This window comes from Mytilinidion resinicola (assembly GCF_010093595.1).
Source record: "Mytilinidion resinicola strain CBS 304.34 unplaced genomic scaffold BDZ99scaffold_33, whole genome shotgun sequence".
In the NCBI taxonomy this organism is placed as follows: Eukaryota; Fungi; Ascomycota; class Dothideomycetes; order Mytilinidiales; family Mytilinidiaceae; genus Mytilinidion; species Mytilinidion resinicola.
Window position 1 is genome coordinate 111,159 of NW_022985469.1, and position 23,429 is coordinate 134,587.

Here is a 23,429-nt window from a genome sequence, read left to right on the forward strand (position 1 = left end):
TCAGGTGTATATAACAAGCTAGAATTCCTACATAGGATTGACATTGTCATCCGTATCGCAATCACGTGATTTGAATATATCACAAGATGTTGATCGCATCGGCCCGTCGCGCGCACGGATCTCGTCCAATTCGCTGCCACACCAGAACATGGTTTCGTTCTTACGAACTATCGTCTATCGCATAACTTACCGTGTATCACTGCGAGTGGTGATTGTGACTTCGCCTCTGCCTATTATGCCAGACTTGTGGTGTCGTAATTGCGGAACCCCGGAGCCCCACGCTGCACGCTGCACGTCGCACCCTGCCCTGTCACCTCAGGGGAGTCCAGGTCGAATCATAGACTGCACAGCTGGCTGCCAAGGAACACACTCCAGCTGAAGTCTGCGTACGCAGTAGTCTAGCATGACACGTCATAGCGATATGTCGCTCATCAAAGCTTCCACTACTGATAAGAGGGACATCTCCCTTCGAGCGACACCAGCTCCTTACGTCTGAATTTACAGCGCCATGAGCGACACGGAAGACCAGCAGGTGACTACTCATACGCTGGAGCAGTCCTCGATAGGATTCCAAGATGGGCCAGAAGACTCTCAGCCATCCAACGGAGAGACTGGGAATCTCGACCAGCTTTCGACTCATCACGAGGGGTCTCCATCCTCCATGCGATCGAAAGAAGATCAAAAAGCGTCCCAGGATCCAACCAACGACGTCGCCCTTATTCTAAGAGAAATCCTAGAATCCAACAAGCTCCAAAGAGATTTGCTCTCGCTGAAGCAAAATGCGCTGAAGTTGAAAGACCAGGCGGTCAGCACCAATGTAGAGTTTCCACCGGAAGATTTGAGCAAGCAGGAAATAGAGGAGTGTCAGAACGTTGGGGTCGACGTCTTCTACGCGCAAAAAGCGAACAGCGATGAACTAGATAGGACTGTGGACATTTTCCTCAAAGGCTTCAAATATGAAAGGTTTCTTGATGATAGCCAAGACATATGGGACAGCCCTAGCCAGGTTTATGATGGGGAAGAACTGTTGGACAGTCCTACTATCCAGGTACAGAGCCAGGAGAGCAATCTTCTCGAAAAGATACAGTGGGGCTTTCACGGAAAATGTACCTCAACTATCGAGGCGTCAATTCGCACCGACTGGAAGAAATTGATAGCATCCCGCTCGTGGGCTCCTGGCGAATCTGAACTCACGTTAAGAGAGCTAAGCTATGACCATAACGGGTATCCTGGGTTTCAATGGGCAAACAGACTGAACATCAAGTTTTCTCCTTTGGGAGCTTTGAGGTGTGACACATCCTACCGCGTTGAAGAGTTATATGATAACGAAGTCCTAATCGATTCCTAGGAAATACGTGGTATTTGATGATTTCCTGGACGCTGTTGACCTTGCGACCGTTCTCCATGCTTTCACCGCTACGCCAGACTGCTCGGACAATAACTCCTCACACGCAGTGTCTTTCGTCATGGCTTTCGGTGGGCTGTGGCCCGGCCCCGGCAACCGAGTAGCCTCTTGTTGGTCGTCCATGAACTTCGATTCGACAAGAAACTGGATGAGTATCCAGCATCACACCCGCGTTCTACGAATATGCCCTCCATTCTCTATGAAGGATAAGAATGAGCTTGGTATTCCATGCGACCGTGTGAAAGGCGTCCTGGGTTTCGGTACGAAGCCGTTCGTGATTGAAAGACGAGTATCAATCGCTCTTAGCACTACTTCTGTCCTGAAGATAGCAGCCTGCAGTATTTTCCATCTGCGGGACTACGGGACCAACTCTCAGGAGCTAAACTACGAAGCTAAGACTTGGAAGGCCGCTAATATTAGGATGGGTAGATACTACAAAGGCATCTCAATGTTTCAGCTAGCGCTATACACGACACTTGGAGGATGGTACACATCTTGGAATGAATCTCTCTCGGAGGTCGACCGTCTTGTCAAAGTGCAGGTTAGTTTTGTGCTCGACCTGACTACGGGCTTCTCACTGACCAAATACAGCCCCACGACATCCTTGATGATAGCAAGATAAGCGACCTAATGTTCGACAGTTCGCTTGATAGATCAAAGCAGTATTTCATAGTCCTACAGCTCCTACGCATCATGGGAGAATGGATTAGTGGAGCGCTTAAGGACCTCGAGCAACAGAAAGGAGGATGGCTGCAGGATCAAGAATATAGGAAATATGCCATGATAGCTTTTCATGAAAGAGAACTTAGAGCAGATCCTTCTAGAGGCGTCCCCGAACTCGATGAAATCGACCTCGAAGAAAAAGTAATCAGTGCCAATTGGGAGGCGCTGATTACCTATCAACGAAGACACGAAAAGCTTCTTCTTGATAGAATTGACAAGAAGACGGAGGAGATAAAAAGTCTTAGAGATGGGGTAAGTCATCGCCGTGTGCAACATTCCCGCTCTGACTGACACTACCGGGTTAGCTGTTCAACGCCACGTCTGTGCTCGAGACCAGGAAAGGCACAGCCATCAACCAATATCTTTTCGTCTTCACCGTGATAACAATTTTCTACCTGCCCCTTAGCTTCGTTGCTGTAGGTTCTCCTCCAAAACTCGCGGTAAAGTACTTGCTGACTGGTGTGCTATTCTCAGAGTATTTTCGGAATGCATCTCTTTGACAGTGAAGATAACCACAGAACCCAAGCCTCATTCTACATATCCACTGTTCTAATCTCCATCCTTACCTACATCTTGTCTGGCTTCGGGGCTTGGTGGGTGGGCGACTCGGTGCGGCGACAGAAATTGAAACGTGGCTGGAAATCCTGGACCAGTAAATCTGCCAAAGACAACGAATTCCCAGAGGTCGACTTGTTGGTAGCAGAGAAGAACAGAGGGCCCGTAACGCCTAAAGAGAAGAAGAAGACTTCGCGATGGAGCGGCCTACGCTCTCGAAAGGGCAAGTATGGAAAAGACGAGGAGGCCCAACCACCCGCCCCAGAGTAAAATGAATGGCCATAGGATGAGGTGAAGGCTGTCAACTACCGCTGATTCATGTTGATGCGATTATGGAGGTTGGAAACCTTGTTCGATGACGAAGATAGGGGCGAGCGACATTTGGTGGTGAGGGTATGTGTAAGAATTAGATCTGGGGTGTTCTTCTATTTCTAGTGCTCTTCATACAGTCCTACTTTCCGTGGTTATAGTGCTAGGTGATAAGTTTGGACATATCGGACATCTGCTCCAGGTATCCCGACATCCTTCCAAAGTTCTACGTGAAACATAAAAGTCGATGCGGTGGGAATAGGGCTAACGTTTGTGCTCCTTACAGTGGTAAGGAGTGAGCAAAAGTGAAGCCTGACTAGCGAGATATCCGCGCGCCATCCGCGCGCCTAAACTTATGACCTGACACTGTATGGCTATTCGAGGGTAAAACAATGGCTTAATTAAATCCCGAAGCGTTGAAGGCGAGGCCAATCCATGGCGTAAAACATTTCAAGACTCTTCTCTATCGCCAAATGCTGACCCCGCCGTCGCCCTGCGTACAAAAGGTGAAATCACCCACTCGTCTTGATCGAGGCCCGTACTTCTAACTTCCTCTCGCGCGTTGCCGAGCTAGTGATAGCTAACGATTTTGGGTACATTTCCGCCGTTAGGCGTAGCCTTCTTCCCGATAAGTAGGTTGCTTATTATCGTTGGAATGTGAACAAGGGGATTGATTTTTGTTCAGCCTTTGTCCGACCATCTGTACGACCGTCGCAACGAAGTTCGAGGCCCAGGGAACAAAGAGAGCACTGAGAACAATAAACAAGCATACAAAGACGCCTCTCTTTGACTTATTGTATTTCCGCAATTAACATGTCGAACTCTCACGATCTCACCATCGCGAACTTCAGGCACGGACCAATCGCTCTATTGAAATCTTATTGAGAGTTGATGCATGCAATTCCTCAATAAGGCTTCAATGGAGCATCTATTTCTATCAAGTATTTATTATCAAAGGCCTCCATCGTCTACAAACCCTTCTACAACAATCCTTCGAAATCGAGTACAGACACACTTGGCTTCCAAATCGAATCTCAACCCACAACCCAAAAACCAACCACCAACCACCAACTCAAACCATCAAGCATCACCACCAGACCGAACCAAACCAACCATGCTTCTCACAACGCTCCTCCTACTTCTAACGGCCACCTTCCCGGCCACCAAAGCCGCCCCCTCCACGCCCTCCTTCACGATCTCTCCCCCCGACTCCAACACCACCATCGCCAACTCCACCTCCCTCTACCGCCGCGACATCGCCACCGACCACCCCATCACCACCTGCAAGTCCAACCACCTCCCGCCCCTGCACTGGTACTTCTCCGCCGTCGGCGACGCCTGCGCCAACCTCTGGACCAACACGCCCCTCACCAAATCTCTGACCGTCACCGTCGCCGCCGCGCAGCACTGGGACCAAGAGATCCCGACCTACGACAACAGCGGGCTGACGTTCCGCTTCAAAGTCTACGCCGCGCTCGAGAGGAACCATCTAGACCCACCACGCTACTTCTCCTACTCGGACTGCCTGGCCAACTTCGGCTACACGGACAACGTGGGGATCCTGACGGGCGCGGGCATGACGAAGTGCTATGCGAGCGAAGACGCGGCGGATGGGAGCGGGAAGAAGGGCGATGTGTTGGTGCGCGGGGGCAGTGTGACGTACTACCCGGCGCCGATTGGGAGTCGGTTTGTGTTTCATGTGGCGCAGGTGTAGGGTGGTAGGGCTGGGTGTGGAACATCGGGGCCTGTTGGATACTTTAGTCTTGCTTTTGATGCGAACGGGGGTGGATGGGATACCCAGGCTTCCCTTACTTCTGCTACTGGCTTGATGGCAGTTGGCATCTTACACTTTCCTTTCCTTCATTTCCTGTAATTAGTCGCATCATAACAGTTACCTCAAATTTAATGCACCAAATAACCTAGCCAAAAATGATGAGCGTGATCGTGGCATGTTCCCGTAACCAGTGAAGCTGTCGTCCGTATTAGCGCATTCAAGAATAGAACAAGGAACCACCCACATCGCTCCTTTGTTCGCTTTCCAACGACTTCCATCTCAACCAACGCCACCCGTCAGCCGCAAAGTAGAAATTTTTTCTGGAGCCATGCTAAGATAGACAAAATCTTCCCATTTACTTTTATAGATAAAACCGCCCCCCTCTCCCCCTCCACCACCCACTCTTCAATCATAGTACTCTACAATTTTGTCTCCATCCCCTCTCTATCCCCCATATCCCCATGTTACTTTTCAGGCAATGAGGCGCACACACACCGATGCAGAGAGCAAGAAAGAAGATCAGACCCTCCCAGTAAGTGCATACCGACTTGGGCTAAAAGGCATAAGACGGAGCAAAAGATCAAAAATGAGAAAATGAGAAAGCTTCACTCCACAGATCCATCCCTTCCACCCCCTCTCTACTCATCCTGCACTCCACCGAGCCTCATTCTGCGCTGCCTCAATTTCTCCGGCTACGATTGCCGCTGCTCCTCTTGATGATGTCAAGAATCAGGTCTCTCGCCTCCTCGACTCCCTCGGTCGAGCCGGTAATCTCAATTGCCTCTCCTTGAGCCTGGTCTCGCGGCACATTGATCTTCGTGTCCGTCTTCTTCCGGAGACTGTTGATGGTGCTGCCGCTAGTGCCTACGACCTGTCTGTACGCGCGAGGGTCGGGGAGGATGAGGTAGCCGGTAGCGGAAGGCTTAGACGCAGCTTCAATCGCCGACTCCAGGATCTGGCGAGCCTTGGGGAGGCTATCAGCGGGACCACGGAGAATCCAGGGAATAGTGGCAGATGGATCATCGGAGGGATCGGCCGCGTTATTCTCGACGAGTTCCCAGGAGTAGGTTTCTTCGGCACCAGCGCTGGTGTCGTCGTCGGTGATGAGAGGTAGAGAGGCGCCGTTGACGCCTTTGCGAGCCTTGCCACCATCGGCGGCACTTTGGGTAGGGCGAGCTGGCGGTTGCTTGCCAGCGTGGTCGACGGTAACCTTGTGGTCGTTCTTCAAGCGGCGGAAGAACTGGCCGTTGTCGGAGATGATGTGGTGTAGATGCGAGGGGACGTGGATAGTCTCGCCTTCCTGCGACTTTACGAGCTCGAGGATGTGCTCCTTAGCTTTCTCGACGGCATCGGCTTCGCCGGTGATCTTAACTTGGCTGCGGGCGGCGCCTGTCACGGTCTGCTTGGGGATGTCAAGCTGAATATTGAATTGAGACTCGAGGTTACGGCGTGTTTCGCCACCACGGCCGATCAACAGACGGTGCTTCTCGGGAGAGATGTCGAGGGTCTCGACAGTCTGGCTGTCTAGAGACGAAACCTGAGCTTGAATGGAGGCCACAATCTTCTCGACAACAGCCTTGGGACCCTCCACTGTAATCGTAGTCTCATCATCCTCGGTACGAGGGAAACGCACCATGCGAGCGAGGTCTCGCGCGTTGTCGGGTCCACCAGCAGCTGTGACTATGCTGCGGATGTTGCCGCCTGATGATAAAATTAGCGGTTGAACTCGATATAATACTTGAAAGACTCTGGAAACTTACCAGACCGGCCAATAAGAGCACTATGGTGTTTCTTGTCAACCTCGATAGTCTGCGAGACAGTGTTGTCAAAGACCTTAGCCCGCTCTTGTATCAGCTTCTTAGCCTCTTCGACAGCCTTCTTGGTCCCCTTAATGGTGATATCCGCGCGACCGGATGGACCAATCGAGTCTCTTGAAGGAACATCAATTTGAGCACCTGTTTCTTGACGAAGACGTTCCATTTCTTTACCACCAGATCCAATGAGGGTCGGAATTTGGCTCTGGGCCACAGAAACCGAGTCGGTGTATCCGCGATCGATGAAAAACTGAAGAAGGTCGAGGAGCTCGGTACGAGCTCCGTCAGCACCTCTCGTAGGACCCCGGATGGTGACTTCGTCAGGTGGTTGGGTACGGTAATTCTTTTGCGAAGTCGCACCCTCAGTTGCGGCATCATCGTCGTGTGCGTTGTGCCGGGGGAAGTTGATCCGGACGTTGTACCGGTCTTGAAGTCGATGAATTTGAGCTCCCTTAGGGCCGATCAGATCACGGTGGTACTGCGGTTTGATCTTCAGCGTATGAGTTGTCTCATCCTCAAGCCTCTTGCCAAGTGCGAGGATATGGGCTTTCGCAGCATGAGCCTTCGCCTGCGGTCCTTTGAGTTCAACCTTTCCATCATTGACCTGGATGTCGACATCAAACTCCTCCTTCAGCTTACGGATGTTCTCGCCACGCTTGCCGATGAGGAAGTTCGCGTATTTCTGAGGGAAATCGAAGGTCGTAGTGTAGCCGCGTTCGAGTTCGTCCTTTTCTTCTTGCTCAATGAAGGCAAGAACTTGAGCAAATAGATCGTCCACAGCGTTGTTCGGTCCGCGCATTGAGATTCCGTTGTTGGATCGTTCACGGGCCTCCTGGGGTCTCCGCTGACCAAAGAGAACTTGGACTGGTATCTCATCACTAGGTAGACCCTGTTGTTGTTTGTCGACAAAGCGTCGGACCTTATCGTGGAACTTGGAAGGTGCTTCGACGTCGCGGGAAACGATTTCTTCTTGAGAGCTGGTCAAAGACTCGATGAGCTGTTGGGCCTCCTGGAGTGCGCTCTGGTAAGCCTTGACGTCTGCAGCTGATGGAGCTCCCCTCGGTAAAACGTAGTCAGCGGAAGGCTCTAGACCCTCGAAGACAAGTATCAAATCTGATGAGTCTTCTGCCTCATCGGGGAAGACTATCTGAACGCCCTTGTCGTCGCGGATTTGCTGCGCATTTCGTTGTTGCAGGAACTGGTGGTAGAACGGGTCGACGGTCATGTTGCTAATCCTGGACGGTGGATGACTGCTGATTAGGCTCATGATATCGTTGCGAGCCTTCAACATGTTTTTACCGTCCCGAGCAAAGATTTCCCAAGCGGTCGAACCCTCAGTCGATGGCAGGATAATGCTAGCTTCGTGTTGACGCTCCAACTCTTCGATAGCTTGACGTTGCTTAAGATACCTCGTCACATTGCGCGCGTGGGCTTGCGCATTGCCATGCTGTCTCGCAATATCGGCTCTGGCCATTTGCATGCTGGATGCAAGCTCCTGAAGCTTGCTAACACCATTCTCAATCTTATCTGGAGGTCCAACAATGTAGATTGCCTCGCTGTCCTCGCTGTTCGGGGGCAAGATGACTGTGCAGCCGGTTGCTTCCAAGAAGTCATGTAGTGACCCGCCCTTGTCGCCAACAATAAATTGGTGGCGGCCTCGCTCTACCGGAGTCTCCGAGATGGCCAAGTCACGACGTAGCTGTTGTACTTGTTGCTCTAGCAGGGCTTGTATCTCTCGCGCCGCATTCCGCTCTCCCGATATTTGTATTGGTAGGCCCGGCTGTGCTACGAATGCAGGTTGCCCGCTAGCCCCTTGGGGAGGTGGCTGGGTATTCCAAGTGTGGTAATGAGGTATTTGCACACGGATGTCCTTTCCATCTTCCAAAGAACTTATGAGATTGTTGTGCGGACCTGCAAGGAAGGGATAGTATTCGGCAGGAATGTCCTTCAAGCGCAAGTTCACAGTTGAGGTTCGCTCGTTGACGATAGTCTCGATCTCCTGGCGTGCCATCTCTGCCGTAACAGCATTGCCCTCGATCAAGACATCTATAGTTGCGCTATCATCGTCGTCTGCGAAGGCCGGCGAGTCTTCTTGTTTGGGGACCTGGATCTTCGCACCAGTTCGCTTGCTGATCTCTTGAATCTTTGAACCTTGACGACCGATTATGTGGGCTCGTACGGATGCAGGGACCGGAACAGTGACAGATTGCTGATACATGTTAGTGATATTATAGTACAATGTATGAATGTGCATACTTTGGAACCCAGTTCGTTCGCGACATCCTTGAGGGCGTTGCGCACAGCTTCAACTGGCCCAGTACCTTCAAAGATGATGTGTCCACCATTTCCCTGCTTGTATTCAACCCTGGCCTTGGACTTGCGGTTGATGTCGCGGAGAATCTCGTTCACGGGCTTCTTCAACTGGTTGCGGGGAAGCAGCTGCGAAGGAGCAAAGGTGATGCTCTCAGCGTGTTTTCCAGGAAGCGACATACCCGGGAGGTTGACCCGGTGGGCGGCAGCTGTGGACGGTGCGAACCCAAGAGTTCCAGCTGCCGGTGTCGATGCGCGGGAAGATGCATTGCTGGATGTCGGTCCATTAGCAGAGCCATTGACTCCATTGGTAGTAATTGACGCAGGCTTCTTGCCCCAGGCAGAGGGAACAGGCGCGCCTCGCGGCTTCGCAGGCCCCAAAGCCGGGAACAATTCCTCAGACTGGGTGTTCAATGGCACATTCGCGGCGGGCTTCTTTTCAGGGTCCTTAGCCTTCTGCTTTCCCGCGGCCTTCTCCGACAGCACCGGCGGCGTCTCCGATGAGCCATCAACTTGCGACTTGAGCGAGGGAGGCGGGTGTACAATATCCTCCTCGTCGATAACTTCCTCAACCGTAGGACGATGGGATTCGTCAGCGGCGTGCTTTTCTGCCAGCAGCTGGGCCGGAGTCAACGCCTCTGGGGAAGAAGCGCTGCCATTGGCGGCGACCTCAGATGCCATATTGCTACTTCTGATACTGAAGTGCGCAGATTGGTATTCCGAAAAGGCGGAGGGCGTGGGTGATGTGTGTCCCAGGGTATGGGAGAGCGGAGGTGCGAGGATGTGGTATAGGTGTCTGCAAAGAGCTCGAGGTCAGAGCGGCAACGCAGAGGAACTTGTAGGGAGCTGCGGAGCCATACCAATTAGGAGGAGCGCAAATCAGATGGTTGTATTCCAGGCAAAAGAAACGGATTGTGAATGTAATGGGGACTTTTGGCTAGGCCATGATTCGGTGTGACCGGGCCGATGAAGTGTGTAGGAGGTATATAGAGGCAATGACAGACACCGGAGCTACCTAGAGAAGGTTCTAGGTAGTAGAGAATGTCAGGCGACGGAGGTGATGAGGATGGTGGCTTCTGGAAAAGTGGCCAGCGTTCACGTTCCAAAAGATCGAGTAACGCCTTTCCGCTGCCAAGCAAGTCACTCGTGCCGCATCCTCGACTGCACCTCCTTTAACGTAACATCTAATATTCGTCAAAACTAAACGGATATCAAAAGAATCGATCTTCCTAATCATCGTCCCTTAGAACCCCATCGAGTAATTAGTGTACAGACCTTGAGTCTAAAGCATCATTATAGAGAATACGGACTTCAGTATGCTTAATTCCGTCAGGAAGGGTCCAACTTCATATCGACTACGTGACAATAGAGAGAGAGAGATCATTCCATAATCACAAAGCAGAACAATCAATCCAGTCCTTCTTTGTCCCTCCTTTGATACCTAGCTGTTGGCTGATGCGTCAAGTGACTTCTGACCACCCGCGCTCTATCACTACGCAAGAGTGGTAGGATCCGGGACCCAATTGCCTCATCCTACTAGTTTTTCGATTCTGACTAAACTATAGGCTTTCATCAAACCTGTGCAACTAGACGACACATCCAAAAGTCAAAATCGACTAGTCACGTGACTATCGTGGAGGAACGCATCAGGACCAACATTGCAAGGCGAAGAGATGTCTAGTAATATGAACACAGCATAGTGACCTTTGGTCGGGTATAGTATATCGAATATCTGTCATGGCAGCTCAATAATATTCTACGATCTATCATCACCACTCTCAACCACCTCTCACCACTCTCAAACCCCCTTGCGACCCTCACCCGGTCGCCAACTTGAACCCTCCCGGCACGCCCACCTGAAACAACTGCCCGGGATCATACACCTCACTCACACTCTCCAAAAAAGCCTTACTCTCCTCCCCATACCCCGTGATCGGCTTCTGCCAGCTGGCCGCATAATTCAAATACACAAACTCGTTCCACAACCCCCTCTGCTTCGCCGCTGCCTCCGCATCTCCAAACAGCTTCTCCACCGCTGTATACACCGTCGCATCATCAGACGCCAACTGCCAACTCACTACAGCGAGCAAGTTGATGAAGTCATCCGTAAAACGGTCGAGCCCCAGCACGTTCGAGGCCGCGGATTTCGAGTAGATGGCATGCGGGAGCGGCTGGTATGTCATCGTGAACAGCAGCCCCAGCACGTGAGTATTGAGGTCCGTGACCATAGCGTCGGCGAGTGCGTAGAGCTCAGCCATGAAAGCAGCGTCGTTGATGAAGGTCAGCGTTGCGAACATGTTGCTCTTCCCGTTCGTGGTTGAGCTCGCGACGGCGATTTCGGTGGTGAACGAGGAGAGGTAGTCGACGCGCATGGTGCTCACGCCCGGGATATCGAATAGCCCCTCGAACGCAGGTGGGAGGGGGGTCGGTTTGGTGTACTCGACGTCATTGACGATGAGTTCGATGACCCCTGCTTCCCACGCGAAGTTGGAGATGAGCGCGGCGTAGGGGTCGTAGGTGGCGCTTTTGGTGAAGTTGTGGATGAAGTTGAAGACGTCGGTGCGAGTTTCGGGGGTCGGTATCTGGGTGTAAGTGCCGCCCCAGAGTTTCCCCTGTTGGAAGAGGCGGACGTCGAATCTGGTGACGACGCCGAAGTTGTTGGAGCCGCCTTTTAAAGCGCGGAAGAGGTTAGGGTTCGAGGTTGAGTTGGCGTTGACAATGGCGCCGGAGGCGAGCACGACTTCGAAGTTGTAGATGTTGTCGCAGGCGAAGCCGTACCGGCCGGAATAGAAGGATACACCTCCTGTGGTCTGAGTTAGTATGCTGATAGGTTGAAAGATGCCAAGGTGATTGGCATACCCCCAGTCATCAGTCCTCCAACTCCAACGGTACTGACTCTACCTCCGACCATGGTAAGACCCTGTGCATCAAGCGTGGGATAGATGTTGATCCATCTATTCCCAGGGCCAATTCCCGCAAAGGACTTGTCAGTTGAAATGGTCACCTGATTCAGCTGTTGAAGATCGATAGTAATGCCACCTTCAATATTGGCAGCTCCGGCCTGAGGAGTATGACTATGGAGGACTTAGAAGAGCGAGAAATAAAACACATGCGATAACATACCCTCCACTTCTGATGGCGAACTTGCAACCGGACAAGGACAGCTTATATGCGGTGTTTAGAATGAAGACCGCGGTAGCAACATCTTCGTTGGTCGTAGGGATGACTATACATGTGGGATTGAGACTCTGCTCTTGCTGCGAATAGTAGGATGCAAGCGAGGCTTCGTATGCGGCGTCCAAATCCAATATCGTATCATCATGGACCTTGCCTGGGAGGAAATAGTCCAAAGTGTCACACTAAACAGATCAATAAATCTGTCACGGACGAGTTTGAATGCACAGATATTGATCCCGAGAGCGAGATTGAGGACATACACATGATCCGGTAGACTGAAGTTCGTTCTGAGTCGCGTTCAAACCTGGTAGCGCTTCAACGGCTACAAAGCAGAACCCAATACACAAAACCACTGCGAAGCGGCATATCTGAGAGCAAAGAGAAAACATCTTCTTTTCACGCCGGCAACGTGGAAGAGGTGGGCAGCGAGCAAGCACGATGCTCGCTGACAAGGCGTTGTGTGAAGAGCTGGAGTAGCAGCCTCAACGAGCTGTCTAGAATTTGCCGCTGAGTCGTTGACGGGGATGTGGGAAACCGGAGGGATCTCCGTGGCCTACACGTGGGTGAAGGCCCGTAAGAGAAATGGAAAAACGGGAGATTCCGTAGAAGGCCCGTCACATTTATCTGCTTTAGCAGTAAAAGGAGAAGGAGTAATGCAGATGATTTAGATATGACAATTAGAGACTTCGCTGCTTTTTATGGCCAAGGGGAGAGATATTCTTATTGCGGCGCATACCCATTGCATGGCCGCGTATGTAAAAAGGTGCTAGGGTAGTTTCCAAGAAGGAAGAATATGACTGATCAATGAGGCAGGAGATACGCAGATCAGTGATTTCCGGGAGCATGCTTGGACGTGTGCTACATCTGTGCTTTTTGCATTGGCGTGGCGAAGGGCTTAAACGCAAGAGTATCCGCATGTCTCGCCAATTGCAGCTACAAGCCGGCGCCTCCCGTATGCATTGCTATTGAAATGGCGGAAGAGGAGGCGGGTATGCAGCTAGTTGGTAGTGTCGAGTCCTCTCTACGTGAGCAACCCCTGGTGACCTAGGCAAGAATACCCTGTCGAGCGCCATGGTTGCAATTTGCATAGAACAAGAAACTGCGGTAGAATGCTGTACAAGGATCGGGCGTGTCAAGAGCCGCCACAGTGCTAAGTCTCCGTGCCGCACGAGGTCCATGATTCGCCCCTATCCTGGAGTCTGCATAAACAGGGCTCTATGGGCGGTTGGACCCGGTTTCCAGGGTACATATTGAATTCGATGCCGGCAAATAAACATCGGGGCGGGATTTCAGCCGGTACATGTACATACAGTACAGTGACAAGCCAGAAGGTCAGGAAGCTATGCACACTCGCTTACCACTGCTTAGGGTACCCCTTTGAGAATTCATACATCTAGGCGCGATGTCAAGGTCCAGGCAGTGCGAATCGGACTGCGCCTTGGCTCATTGGCTACTGACTACACAGCTGGGCTGTCCCACTCAGTGGTGTCAAAGAACAAGATTGAAGCCGAGCGGTGATGAATCTGTGTGCCTAGACTTATAGCCTTAAGACTCGAGGTCGTCCGAACTCTGTCGTAACCTTGCTTGCTGCATTTTGGGAAACACCTTTGATAGCTCGAAAATTCGACACTGCCCCTTATAGTAGAATCCGTAGCTTGATCGAGACAGTTGACGGTATAGTCTAAAGCTTTGATAATGGAATTCTCGCGGGACCTCGACCAAAATAATAGCGCTCAACTATATATGTATGTACAGTACGTGAATCTATGCAAAATGGGTGTAACCGTTGCATAAAGGCTTTCAATGTAGGTGGGTTGGCTAGAAGGTTGTTGAGGCGGATAGTGGAAGATTGGAGGTGGGAACGGGAGAGGGCGGGAGGACAAACCCGCATATAAAAATAGACACTTTGCCTGAATCTGATAATGCCTTGGCGGAATTCCATGCCATGAGGGCATTTCTGACTTCGGCCGTAATACTTTCCTCCTGGCCTTCCTTCCCTATAATTCCGACTCTGCTGTCTTATCGAACATCCACTTCGCATTCAATTCGATACTCAAGCTTGGAAGATGGATCTTTTACGGTTGATGCAGTCAAGAGGTCGCAGGATGATGCTATCCCCAATTCATCGTAAGCTCCGAGAGGCTGGCGTGAGGCTGAATTTTGGCCCCAGGCTAGATCAGGCCTCCCCCTCAGCTAACTCCTCCGCCCATCTTCCCAGTCTTATGTGAGCGGTGATACTTGGCACCTTGAACAGCTACCTGAAATGAATTCATACCTGTCATTCACACAATCCTCTTGAGACGTCCGCAAAGATGTGCGAGCCACTGTCCATCTTCGGTGGCGCCCTGACCGTAGCCAGCACCGCCATCACCCTCGGCCAGCAGACCTACGAGATTGTGACTGGTATCCAAGACGCCCCAGAACACATTAAACGTCTCGCGACAGACCTCCAAGGATTTTATCATGTCCTCGGGCTGTTAACGCATGCATTGAATGCGCAGAGCAAAACTGCGAACCCAGACGGCCTGCCAGTACAGATGATTACCAACATCCAGGACTTGCTCGAGAAGTGCATCGATGTCTTCAAGGACATAAGTAGAGTCGTACAACCGTTCCTTGATAGCAACGGCAATGCTCTCCGAAACTTCACGAAGAGCTTCAAGTGGGAGATGACCAGGAAGGCAAACGTCATTCATATGCAGAGGACGCTAAGCGACTACAAACTCACGCTGGAGCTAGCAATATCGTCGTTGAATTTGTGAGTTTCTTGGAGTCTTCTCATTAACTATAGGGACTGGACTAACTCTACGGACTAGCATCAACTCTTCACAAACTATTGATATGGTCGCGCACTTGCAGAAAGATTTTCGCAGGCTCCGACGGCAAATCGATAGTAGAGGCAGAGAACAGGGAGCCCTGAAACATCCACCAGCCAAGCAAAATGCACAAGAGCTGGTAGAAGTCAACGAGGAGACCTACAGTGAACCAATGCGCCGCTTTCTTGCCCGAACGGCATCCGTTATCTCAACTACGTCGACTTCAACACGTATGACAGACGTATTCTCCGATGATTTGTCTGATATTACATCAATCTCCGAGTATGCTGAAGTCCCGGAAAACGAGTTTGTAACATCGAAACCGAAGGATCTCGAGTCTGTCGACTACTCAACGGGATCGTCACCCAAGCTCCCGGAAATTCGGGAAATAGACCTTGAAGGCTTTGAAAAATCTCTTGAAGATGCCTCTGAAACGGATCGATCTAGCGAAGCGATCGAAGAAAACTTGCCCCAGAAACCTGGGACATGGAAACGATGGAAAAACCGCATGAAGCGGAACGGGAGTAGTCCAAGTTTAGGCTCGTTGCCCGAATTTGAAAGTCCATCCACAGTTAGTCCAGCATCTGACCACGTCCTCTCTCCACAAAGATCTTTCCAGGTACTGGGGAGGCCTGAGGATACGAAGACCGCCGAGCGGAGTGTATCGCCGGGGCCATTCGGGGGAACCGTCAGACAAACGGTCGGTAGAGTGCCAGTGCCTATTGGTGCTGAATTGACCAAGTCGTCAAGTGTGCCATCGGTCCCTCTCCAAGACCGCGAAAGCACGCTTAGGCCTCCCGAACACGTTCCACATCGATCTGTTACCACGCCAATCAGTACACTAGCTTCGCTATCCCTACAAAGCAAACCATACGGGCTTTCGCGGTTCGCTTCCCCTCACAATGAACCTGAAACGGAATCATCCACGTCTGGAGGGAATGATAGAGATGCTTTACTCAGTTCTCTCAGACGCGGCGCTTCGAAATCGATAAGCCGTGATGACGACACGAAAAACAGCTCTCCCATAGACCCTTCGTCTCCTTGCAAAGCTTGCAACAATGCCATTGGAGGAGAGAAGCATTACACAATCCGCTCTCACAAGTGGCACGTGCAATGCTTTCGGTGCAACTCCTGCAAGGTGCTTCTTCAATCAGATGCATCCACAATGTTCCTAGTGAAGGACGACTTTCTGGTCTGCAATAGCTGTGCATACAACTGTCAGGCTTGCGACCGGCGCGTTGACGATCACGGCCCAAATGACGAAGGCCTAACGGGAAGCTATGGGAGAATCCAATCAATGACCCAGTCACCTGGTCTCAATCTATGCCCGGGGCTGTTTTTCTGTCACGACTGCCACAAAAGCATCAGAAACATGAGATACGCAAGGACTCGCCAAGGTATATTTTGCTTAGCATGCCATCCGCAGACCATGTCGGAATATGAGCGCGAGCGAAGAGAGCGAGAACGCGAGAAAATGCGAGCAGTGCCTGTACTTGTGGGATGAATACGGTTTGATGGCGAAGGGCGAGAGCTTCCCGCGCATGTTCAACGCTCCTTGAACTGAAGGCAAAGCGTTGGAGCAACAACGCGCCGCTTATCCTTTCGGACATCGGCTAGTAGCCAGGAAAGGTCGAGCTCGCATTCCTCGTACGCAAGTGCGGGATCCAATCAGCGACGGCCACAATACGAGCCACATGCATCATCGTGGAGCGCTGCGCAGCCTTACCCGGCATCACCTAATCTACCATCGGAGAAATCTCAGCCCGTAAGGAGCATTTCAATGCGATGGAGGAACAGAGTGACTCCTTGTATGATCATCACTGCGGAAACAAGACTGTCTATTGGTTTGGATCAGATCGCGATGTAGGTTCGCTCTAAGAGATAGCTCAGCCCGAGAGGGGGATCGACGCGTGGCTTCGCACAGCCATAACTATACACTACACGAATATATATATTGAGCCGTCAAGCCCGAAGTGCTTCCTTTCTAGAGACATCGATCAAAATGTTAAGCGCCTCATCTTTACTTCTTTCGGTTCTCACAGCCATCTTCGTTCCAGACACTCACACACATGTCAACGCGCAGCAGAGCGGCAATTGTAAATGCGTATGCGCATGCGTCCTAATTCATTGTAGGATTATACTAACATCAATACAGACTCCAACATCAGATTGTTGGCCAAGTGCAACGGAATGGTCCGCATTGAACGACACCGTCTCAGGCCAGCTCATCCAAGCTGTGCCTCCGGCATCCGTCTGCTATTCCGCTCAGCCCAATTACAACGAGGATGCTTGTGACTATATACGGTCACAATGGTTCAACTCATCGTTCCACGCGGAAGACCCCATTAGCATCGACTATCCCGTTTGGGCTAACAATTCCTGCAATCCAATTTTCCCGAATGGGACGAGCGTCACGGGAGATGTCCAGGCGGGAGAAAAGGGATGCTCTATTGGGGACTATCCTGTCTATGTGGTGAACGCGACGCAGCCAGAGCACATAGCTGGGGCTTTACAATGGGCTGCACAGAAAAACGTTCGAATTGTAGTCAAGAATACTGGGCACTCGTATCCTGGGAGGTAGGTTTTAAAATAACCCTGGTGCCCCAAATCAGATGCTTACTTACCTCTTAGGAGCACCGGATATAGCAGCCTATCGTAAGCAAATCCTATGTCGGAGCCCTGCCTGGAACTCTACACTGATATGACAACCAGTATCTGGACCCACAATTTCCGTGGTATAACCTACCATGAGGATTTCCAGCCTCAATACTGCCCCCTCAACGAAACGCAGAAGGCCGCCACCATTGCTGCTGGAGAAGTCGGATCATCAGTAATAACTGAATTACAAAAGCATAACGCTGTAGTTGTCACAGGAGCTAACCCTGTAATTACCTCTGCTCCTTTCCACTCCCCTCTTTTCTTCCCCAACCCACCTAACACCACCAGGACGTCGGTCTAGCAGGCTGGTTCACGGGTGGTGGCCACGGCTTCCTCTCCTCCACCCACGGACTAGGGGCCGATAACCTCCTCGAAGCCACCCTCATAACCCCCACCGGCGACCTCCTAACCGTCAACGCCTGCCAGTACTCAGATCTCTTCTTCGCCATCCGTGGCGGCGGTGGCAGTACCTACGGCGTTATTACCTCCGCTGTCATGAAAGCATACACAGCTCCTGAAACTACCACACACAACCTACAACTCACAACCACCCACCCAAACATCTCAACCGAATACTGGGACTTAATCGCCTTCCTCCACTCCCAAATGCCCGCCTTAAAAGCCGGCGGCATGCAAGGCTACTACTTCATGGTCGGCCCACCAATCATGCCCACCCTCTCCTTCATCTGGGTCTTCAACCTCTACGACAAACCCCCCGGAACCGCAGACACACTCTTCGCCCCCATAAAAACCTACCTCGACGCGCGGCGCGACCTCTTCATCTACCATACCACTTCTACTACTAGCTCCTACTACGATTTCTACGCGCAGGGCAAGAACGAGCTCGTCGCGACCGGCGGCTCGGCCTACGGATCCCGCCTCCTCCCCGCGCGCGCACTCACCGAAGACGTCGACGCGCTCGCACGAACCTTCGAAGCTATCGGTCCGTCGACGGATCTGAGTAGGCCGAGCGTATGTACCTCCCTACTCCCAACCCCCTAACACCACCGCACCGCATGCTAACATCCCCCAGGGCACCCTCGGCAACACCCTCCTCCTGGGCCACCTCATCGCGCCGCCCTCCAACGTCTCAGTGGACAACGGCGTCAACCCCGCCTGGCGCACCGCCATCACGCACTTCATCGTCTCGGAGGGGTGGCTGGACGGGATGCCGCAGTCGCTGATCGACTCCGTGTACGCGGATATCACGGAGAATAAAACGTATGCGCTGAGGCAGCTGGCGCCAGATTCTGGCGCTTATTTCAACGAGGTGAGTACCTTCGACATCTCATCCCGCCCCCCGAAGTTTGCTCAACGGAAGAGCTGGCTCAAGATTTAAGCGAGGGATGGATGGCTGATTGTTTTTTGACACGCCAGTGCGATTCCTACGAGCCGGACTGGCAATATTCCTTCTTTGGGCCCAACTACGCCCATCTGTGGATGATCAAGCAGACGTACGACCCCGAGGGCGTGCTGTGGTGTCGGCGGTGCGTGGGGAGCGAGTTGTGGGTCGAGCAGCCAGGTGGGAGGTTATGCCGGCCGGAGGGGTACGAGAAGGAGCAGACACCGATCTGAACAACAAGTCAAGGAATACTCTCGTTGTAAAGCAATGTGGAAGTGAGCGATCAAGTTGATGGCATAGCACCGGAGCAGATATCGCAATGCAGGTACCGAATACAATGTCTAATTAATGACGATTCCTCTACCAGTGCATATGCCGACAAAAGAAGAAGAGGCTCATGAAGCCTTAATAGCCAGTCTTTATGCACAACGCCGTGACCACTCAGCACTCCAATTGAATATCACAACCAGACCGGCCATACACCACACGCCTCACACTCCTAGCCTCACCTAGCGGCGTCCATATACCGAATCCTCCACCGCCCTCCCACTCCTTCCCTCCGGCTTTCGCCTCAACATCTGCGCAACCCCAGCATCCCCGGCCCCCGTCAACCCGCCCCCCCTAACCGGGCTGTCAAGCACCCTCATGCGATTAAACAAGCCCTGGTCCTCCAGCGCCTCCCGCTCATGCCTCGCGTCGAATTCCGCATCGCGCCTAAACAGCGCCATGATATCCTTCATATCGAGCTTAGCAACCGATTTGCCGCCCTCGATCGCCGCGTTAGCCAGTTTGCGCTTCGCTTCCTGCAGGTCCAGGATGCGCTCTTCGACGGAGTTGTGGATGGAGAGTTTGTAGACGGTCACGTTGACGGTTTGGTTGAGGCGGTGGACGCGGTCGATGGCTTGTTCTTCTACGAACTGTGGGAAGTAAAATTAGCATGAGTCACGTGATATAGTTGCGTGGAGACATGATGGGATGGGGTGGCGGTACGTACGGGATTCCAGAACGGTTCGAGGATGACGACTCTGCTGGCTGCCGTTAGGTTGAGGCCTAAGCTACCGCATTTGAGACTGCAGAGGAGCACTCGGGTTCGTTTATCGTTGCGAAGCTTTTCTAAGCTGGCTTCGCGGTGGTCGTTGCGCATGCTGCCGTCGTAGCGGGTGAAGCTGTAGCCGTTTCGGCGGAGGAAGGGCTCGATGAGGTCGAGCATAGAGGTGAATTGGGAGAAAACGATGACTTTGTGTTCGGGGGTCTCTTTCTCGAGGATCTCGAGGAGGTGGCGGATCTTGGTGGAAGGAGTGAGGTGGGAGGCACCATAGACGGGATCCGAGTTTGAATCAGAGTCTGATTCGGTTTCAGAGTCGGATATAGAGTCAGATATAGAGTCACTGTCCTGCTCTGATTCAGAGTCGACGTCCTCGTCGTCAGAGTTAGGAGTGGTGGCCTTCTTCGCGAGTTTCTTTCGCACCACGGGTAAGTCGTCGTCTGAATCATCCGGATCGTCATCAGAGTCAAGGCTGGTGAGCTTCTTCGCGTTCTTTTTTCGGACCACGGGCAGGACGTCATCGGAGTCATCATCAGAGTCGAGGTTGATAACGCCTTTAGTCTTGTTGACCTTCTTGGCTTTGTTATCCTTGACAACGAAGGAGTCTTCTTCTGATCCATCAGTCTCAGAATCATCGGAATCGACCGTGTTCAGCGTGTCACCTCCGCCTTCCGCATTCTCGTCGTCAGTGCCGCCGGCCTTTCCAAGATCAGGGACCTCTTGTTCGGACTCTGGAACTATCCAGCTCCCTTCTCCTTCCTCGTCATCACTATCGAGAATGGCTCGACGCGGTCTTGCAGCCTTCTTAGGGTTGCTACTGGCCTCCTCCTCTTTATCGGCATGCCTACCCTTCTTGTCCTTGTGTTTCCGAGATTTGTGCTTGTGTTTTCGTGGCCTGGCAGTCATTGAGAGATCGTTTTCGCAATCATCGCATCGAACCGCACCGCTTGAAACGGCGGACTTCCCCAAGAGAACCTGACAAACGTCACACTTCTTCGTCTCTACAGTTAGCCCACCAAGAAGATCCGCAAGGTCGTCCGCGGCGTCGACGTTGTTGCGGGTAGTTGAGGCATTTCCTTTGGAGCCTGTAGTGAGAGCGTCCTTGTCATCTTTAACATTGCTCTTGATCAGATTCGGATGGTTGCAAGCTTGACGCAGGCGAAGCAGCAGAACCAAGGCACCAATATAATCGGTCTTCTCGCCACCCATCATTTCTGCGAGACGGTTCTCAGCTCGTGACGCAAGACGATCATAGAATAGTCTTTCTTCTGGAGTAAAGTGCCCCACCACCGTCTCAATGTTGCGGTCAACAATCTTAAAGCCACTAGACGCGGCGCCGTCCTTGACTTTGCCCCCAGGATTCAGTGCACCCTCTTTCTTCAAGACGTCCTTGGTCCTACGCTTCATGAATGCCTTCAAAAAGAATCCTAGGCGCTTCATCGCAATACCACCACGGCCATTCTTCATAGGTCCAGTGATTTGGTCCTTCCATTGTCGGAGGTCTTCGTATGGCTTGATGCGAAGGAATTTGATAAGGCTCTGGAGCTCGTCAAGGTTATTCTGCATAGGAGTTCCCGTTAAGCACCATCGGTAGTGTGACCTCAATGCGTAAGCTGCCTTTGTCATTTTGGTAGTCCGGTTCTTGATCGAATGTGCTTCGTCCAAGATGACTCGATACCAGTGGACACCGAAACAACCAGTCTTGAGCCCGTCATCTGCATCATCGCTACCAGCATGCTCCGACGAGAGCGTGCTGTATGTGGTAACAACGACATCGTATTTTCTTAACTTGGCTGGGTCCTTGGTGCGGCTGGGACCGTGATGCACGCAAACAGAGAGGCGATGAGACTTCTCGACCTTGCTTGAGATTTCCGCTTCCCATTGTTTGATGAGAGCTAAAGGAGCGACGACTAGAGTACCCTTGCCCACAGCGGGTAAAATCTTATTTTTCGATTTCGGGTCAACCGGAGCATCTTTGTCCGGGCGGGGATTGGAGAGAACGAGAGCTAGAGACTGGATTGTCTTTCCAAGGCCCATATCATCAGCTAGTATTCCACCCTTCGGTAGAACACCATTCTTCTTGCGAGTGCCAATCTCCTTGTCGGTCATCCATGCTAAACCATCCACTTGGTGAGGTAGTAGCTTGACAATAAGGCCCTCGACGGTGGAATCGTCCTCTTCCTCCTCCTCATCTTCGGCTTCAGCCTCCTCTTCCTTCGCCTTGACATCCAAAGCTTGCAGCTTCTTTGCGAGGGAATTGGCCGCCTCATCTTCATCGTCTTTCTTTGGCGACTTCTTCTTGCGACCCTTAGTTCGAGGCACGTTGTCTTCCTCGTCATCGAAGGCGCCTTCCAGAAGAGCTTTGATATCCGCATTAGCTTGAGCGGAATCGATATACATGAAAGGGTCCACGGCGCCAAATTGGTCCTGGCCTTGGCGAAGAGCAGCATCAGGGTCGAACTCGTCGTCATCTGCTTTCTTGTCTGCGGTTTTGGTCAAGTCTACATAGTTGCCCTGTTGACCAAAGAACTTAGCATAAGCAGAACCAACAGCGGGGTTCACCGGCTGGAACCCATTATTGCTTATGGAAGAGTACACTGGTGCAGGGGCGGGTCGTATGGTCTGTGCTGGTTGGTTGCGAGGAACCCCTACAGGCACTGGCGCTGCGCCGTATTGGGGGCGGTACGTCGGGTCAAAATTCGCAGGTCTAGGGATCATAACCACATCAGAGCCGGAAGAGGCCCGGTCATTACCAGCAGTGTTATGTGGTGCAGGGGCGGGATGGCCATATTGCGGTGCTTGGGGAGGCATTTGAAAGACTGGAGGTGCCTGTACAGGTCGGGCTGCTTCGCGGTGATGCTCTGGACGCGGCTGACCTGGTTTCGGAATGTTGAACATGCTCAAGGACGGATCCTTCTTGCGGTCGTTCTTCAAAGGATTACGGATGGGACTGGCTTTTCCGAATTCGGGCGCCGGGGAGGTGTTAGTCAAGTCATGCAGCGCCTTTGGGGCGGGAGCCGCTTTGCTAGGGCTCAGAGCCGGCGGGTCTCGCTCCTTGACCATGTTGTGTGTATGTTTCTGCTGCCCGTGGACAGCGGATCTGGGTTTGTATGGTTTCGCCGATGTGGAAGTCTCTCGCAGTATATGTGGAGAGGGTGTGCGCTTCGAAGTCTTGTCCTCGTTGAACAGGGAACTGTCCTCTCCAAGAACTGTCTCGTTCAGTGTATGATCTGGAGAAGACGTCGAACTCCGCTCCCAGTGGGCGTTGGTGGGAGTAGTAGGGGTTTTGCCAGGGAAGAGGTTCTGGTGCAGAGAAGTGGTTGTATATACGTGATAGGAATCTTGGGAGAGGTGTTTGTTGTTGTTGGCGATCTTCTTGGTGGGCGAAGGAGGGAACTTCGGTTTCTGTGGCGAAGAGAGCGTATTCACAGGGCGGACGGGTCCCCGGCGATGGTTGGGCCTCTGTACCATATTCTTGTCAGTGACTGTGCCTTTGGCAGG

General features: G+C 52.1%; 7 protein-coding genes across 7 annotated transcripts; 4 read left to right on the forward strand and 3 right to left on the reverse strand.

The window, feature by feature from the left end:
• Window positions 1-2,035: 2,035 nt before the first annotated feature.
• Window positions 2,036-2,953, forward strand: BDZ99DRAFT_401745 (uncharacterized protein; the record flags this gene model as incomplete). Its single annotated transcript, XM_033716251.1, has 3 exons — window positions 2,036-2,395; window positions 2,434-2,544; window positions 2,603-2,953. The coding sequence occupies 3 exons, from the start codon at window positions 2,036-2,038 to the stop codon at window positions 2,951-2,953; spliced, it is 822 nt and encodes a 273-aa protein (XP_033569206.1).
• Window positions 2,954-3,856: 903 nt separating this feature from the next.
• On the forward strand, window positions 3,857-4,812 carry BDZ99DRAFT_469021 (uncharacterized protein). The gene has a single exon (XM_033721403.1). It carries the CDS (start codon window positions 4,107-4,109, stop codon window positions 4,704-4,706), a length of 600 nt encoding a protein of 199 aa, XP_033569207.1. The 5' UTR covers window positions 3,857-4,106; the 3' UTR covers window positions 4,707-4,812.
• A 371-nt stretch (window positions 4,813-5,183) lies between these two features.
• BDZ99DRAFT_576946 (uncharacterized protein) lies at window positions 5,184-9,952 on the reverse strand. Its single transcript, XM_033728628.1, has 4 exons — window positions 9,751-9,952; window positions 8,837-9,686; window positions 6,527-8,789; window positions 5,184-6,467 (listed from the first exon to the last, which is right to left on the reverse strand). Exons 2-4 carry the CDS (start codon window positions 9,569-9,571, stop codon window positions 5,446-5,448), a joined length of 4,020 nt encoding a protein of 1,339 aa, XP_033569208.1. The 5' UTR covers window positions 9,572-9,686; window positions 9,751-9,952; the 3' UTR covers window positions 5,184-5,445.
• Window positions 9,953-10,601: 649 nt separating this feature from the next.
• On the reverse strand, window positions 10,602-12,539 carry BDZ99DRAFT_454986 (FAD-binding domain-containing protein). Its single transcript, XM_033718415.1, has 4 exons — window positions 12,328-12,539; window positions 12,014-12,249; window positions 11,750-11,964; window positions 10,602-11,693 (listed from the first exon to the last, which is right to left on the reverse strand). The coding sequence occupies exons 1-4, from the start codon at window positions 12,454-12,456 to the stop codon at window positions 10,708-10,710; spliced, it is 1,566 nt and encodes a 521-aa protein (XP_033569209.1). The 5' UTR covers window positions 12,457-12,539; the 3' UTR covers window positions 10,602-10,707.
• A 1,750-nt stretch (window positions 12,540-14,289) lies between these two features.
• On the forward strand, window positions 14,290-16,636 carry BDZ99DRAFT_207067 (uncharacterized protein). Its single transcript, XM_033713300.1, has 2 exons — window positions 14,290-14,825; window positions 14,884-16,636. Exons 1-2 carry the CDS (start codon window positions 14,380-14,382, stop codon window positions 16,385-16,387), a joined length of 1,950 nt encoding a protein of 649 aa, XP_033569210.1. The 5' UTR covers window positions 14,290-14,379; the 3' UTR covers window positions 16,388-16,636.
• Window positions 16,637-16,885: 249 nt separating this feature from the next.
• Window positions 16,886-19,477, forward strand: BDZ99DRAFT_576949 (FAD binding domain-containing protein; the record flags this gene model as incomplete). Its single annotated transcript, XM_033728629.1, has 7 exons — window positions 16,886-16,987; window positions 17,039-17,460; window positions 17,515-17,538; window positions 17,596-17,767; window positions 17,830-18,513; window positions 18,575-18,811; window positions 18,919-19,477. 7 exons carry the CDS (start codon window positions 16,886-16,888, stop codon window positions 19,114-19,116), a joined length of 1,839 nt encoding a protein of 612 aa, XP_033569211.1. The 3' UTR covers window positions 19,117-19,477.
• On the reverse strand, window positions 19,158-23,399 carry BDZ99DRAFT_512547 (uncharacterized protein; the record flags this gene model as incomplete). The annotated part of the gene is made up of 4 exons (XM_033724641.1): window positions 19,158-19,504; window positions 19,541-19,800; window positions 19,878-23,028; window positions 23,116-23,399. The coding sequence occupies 4 exons, from the start codon at window positions 23,397-23,399 to the stop codon at window positions 19,393-19,395; spliced, it is 3,807 nt and encodes a 1,268-aa protein (XP_033569212.1). The 3' UTR covers window positions 19,158-19,392.
• Between the last annotated feature and the right edge of the window lie 30 nt (window positions 23,400-23,429).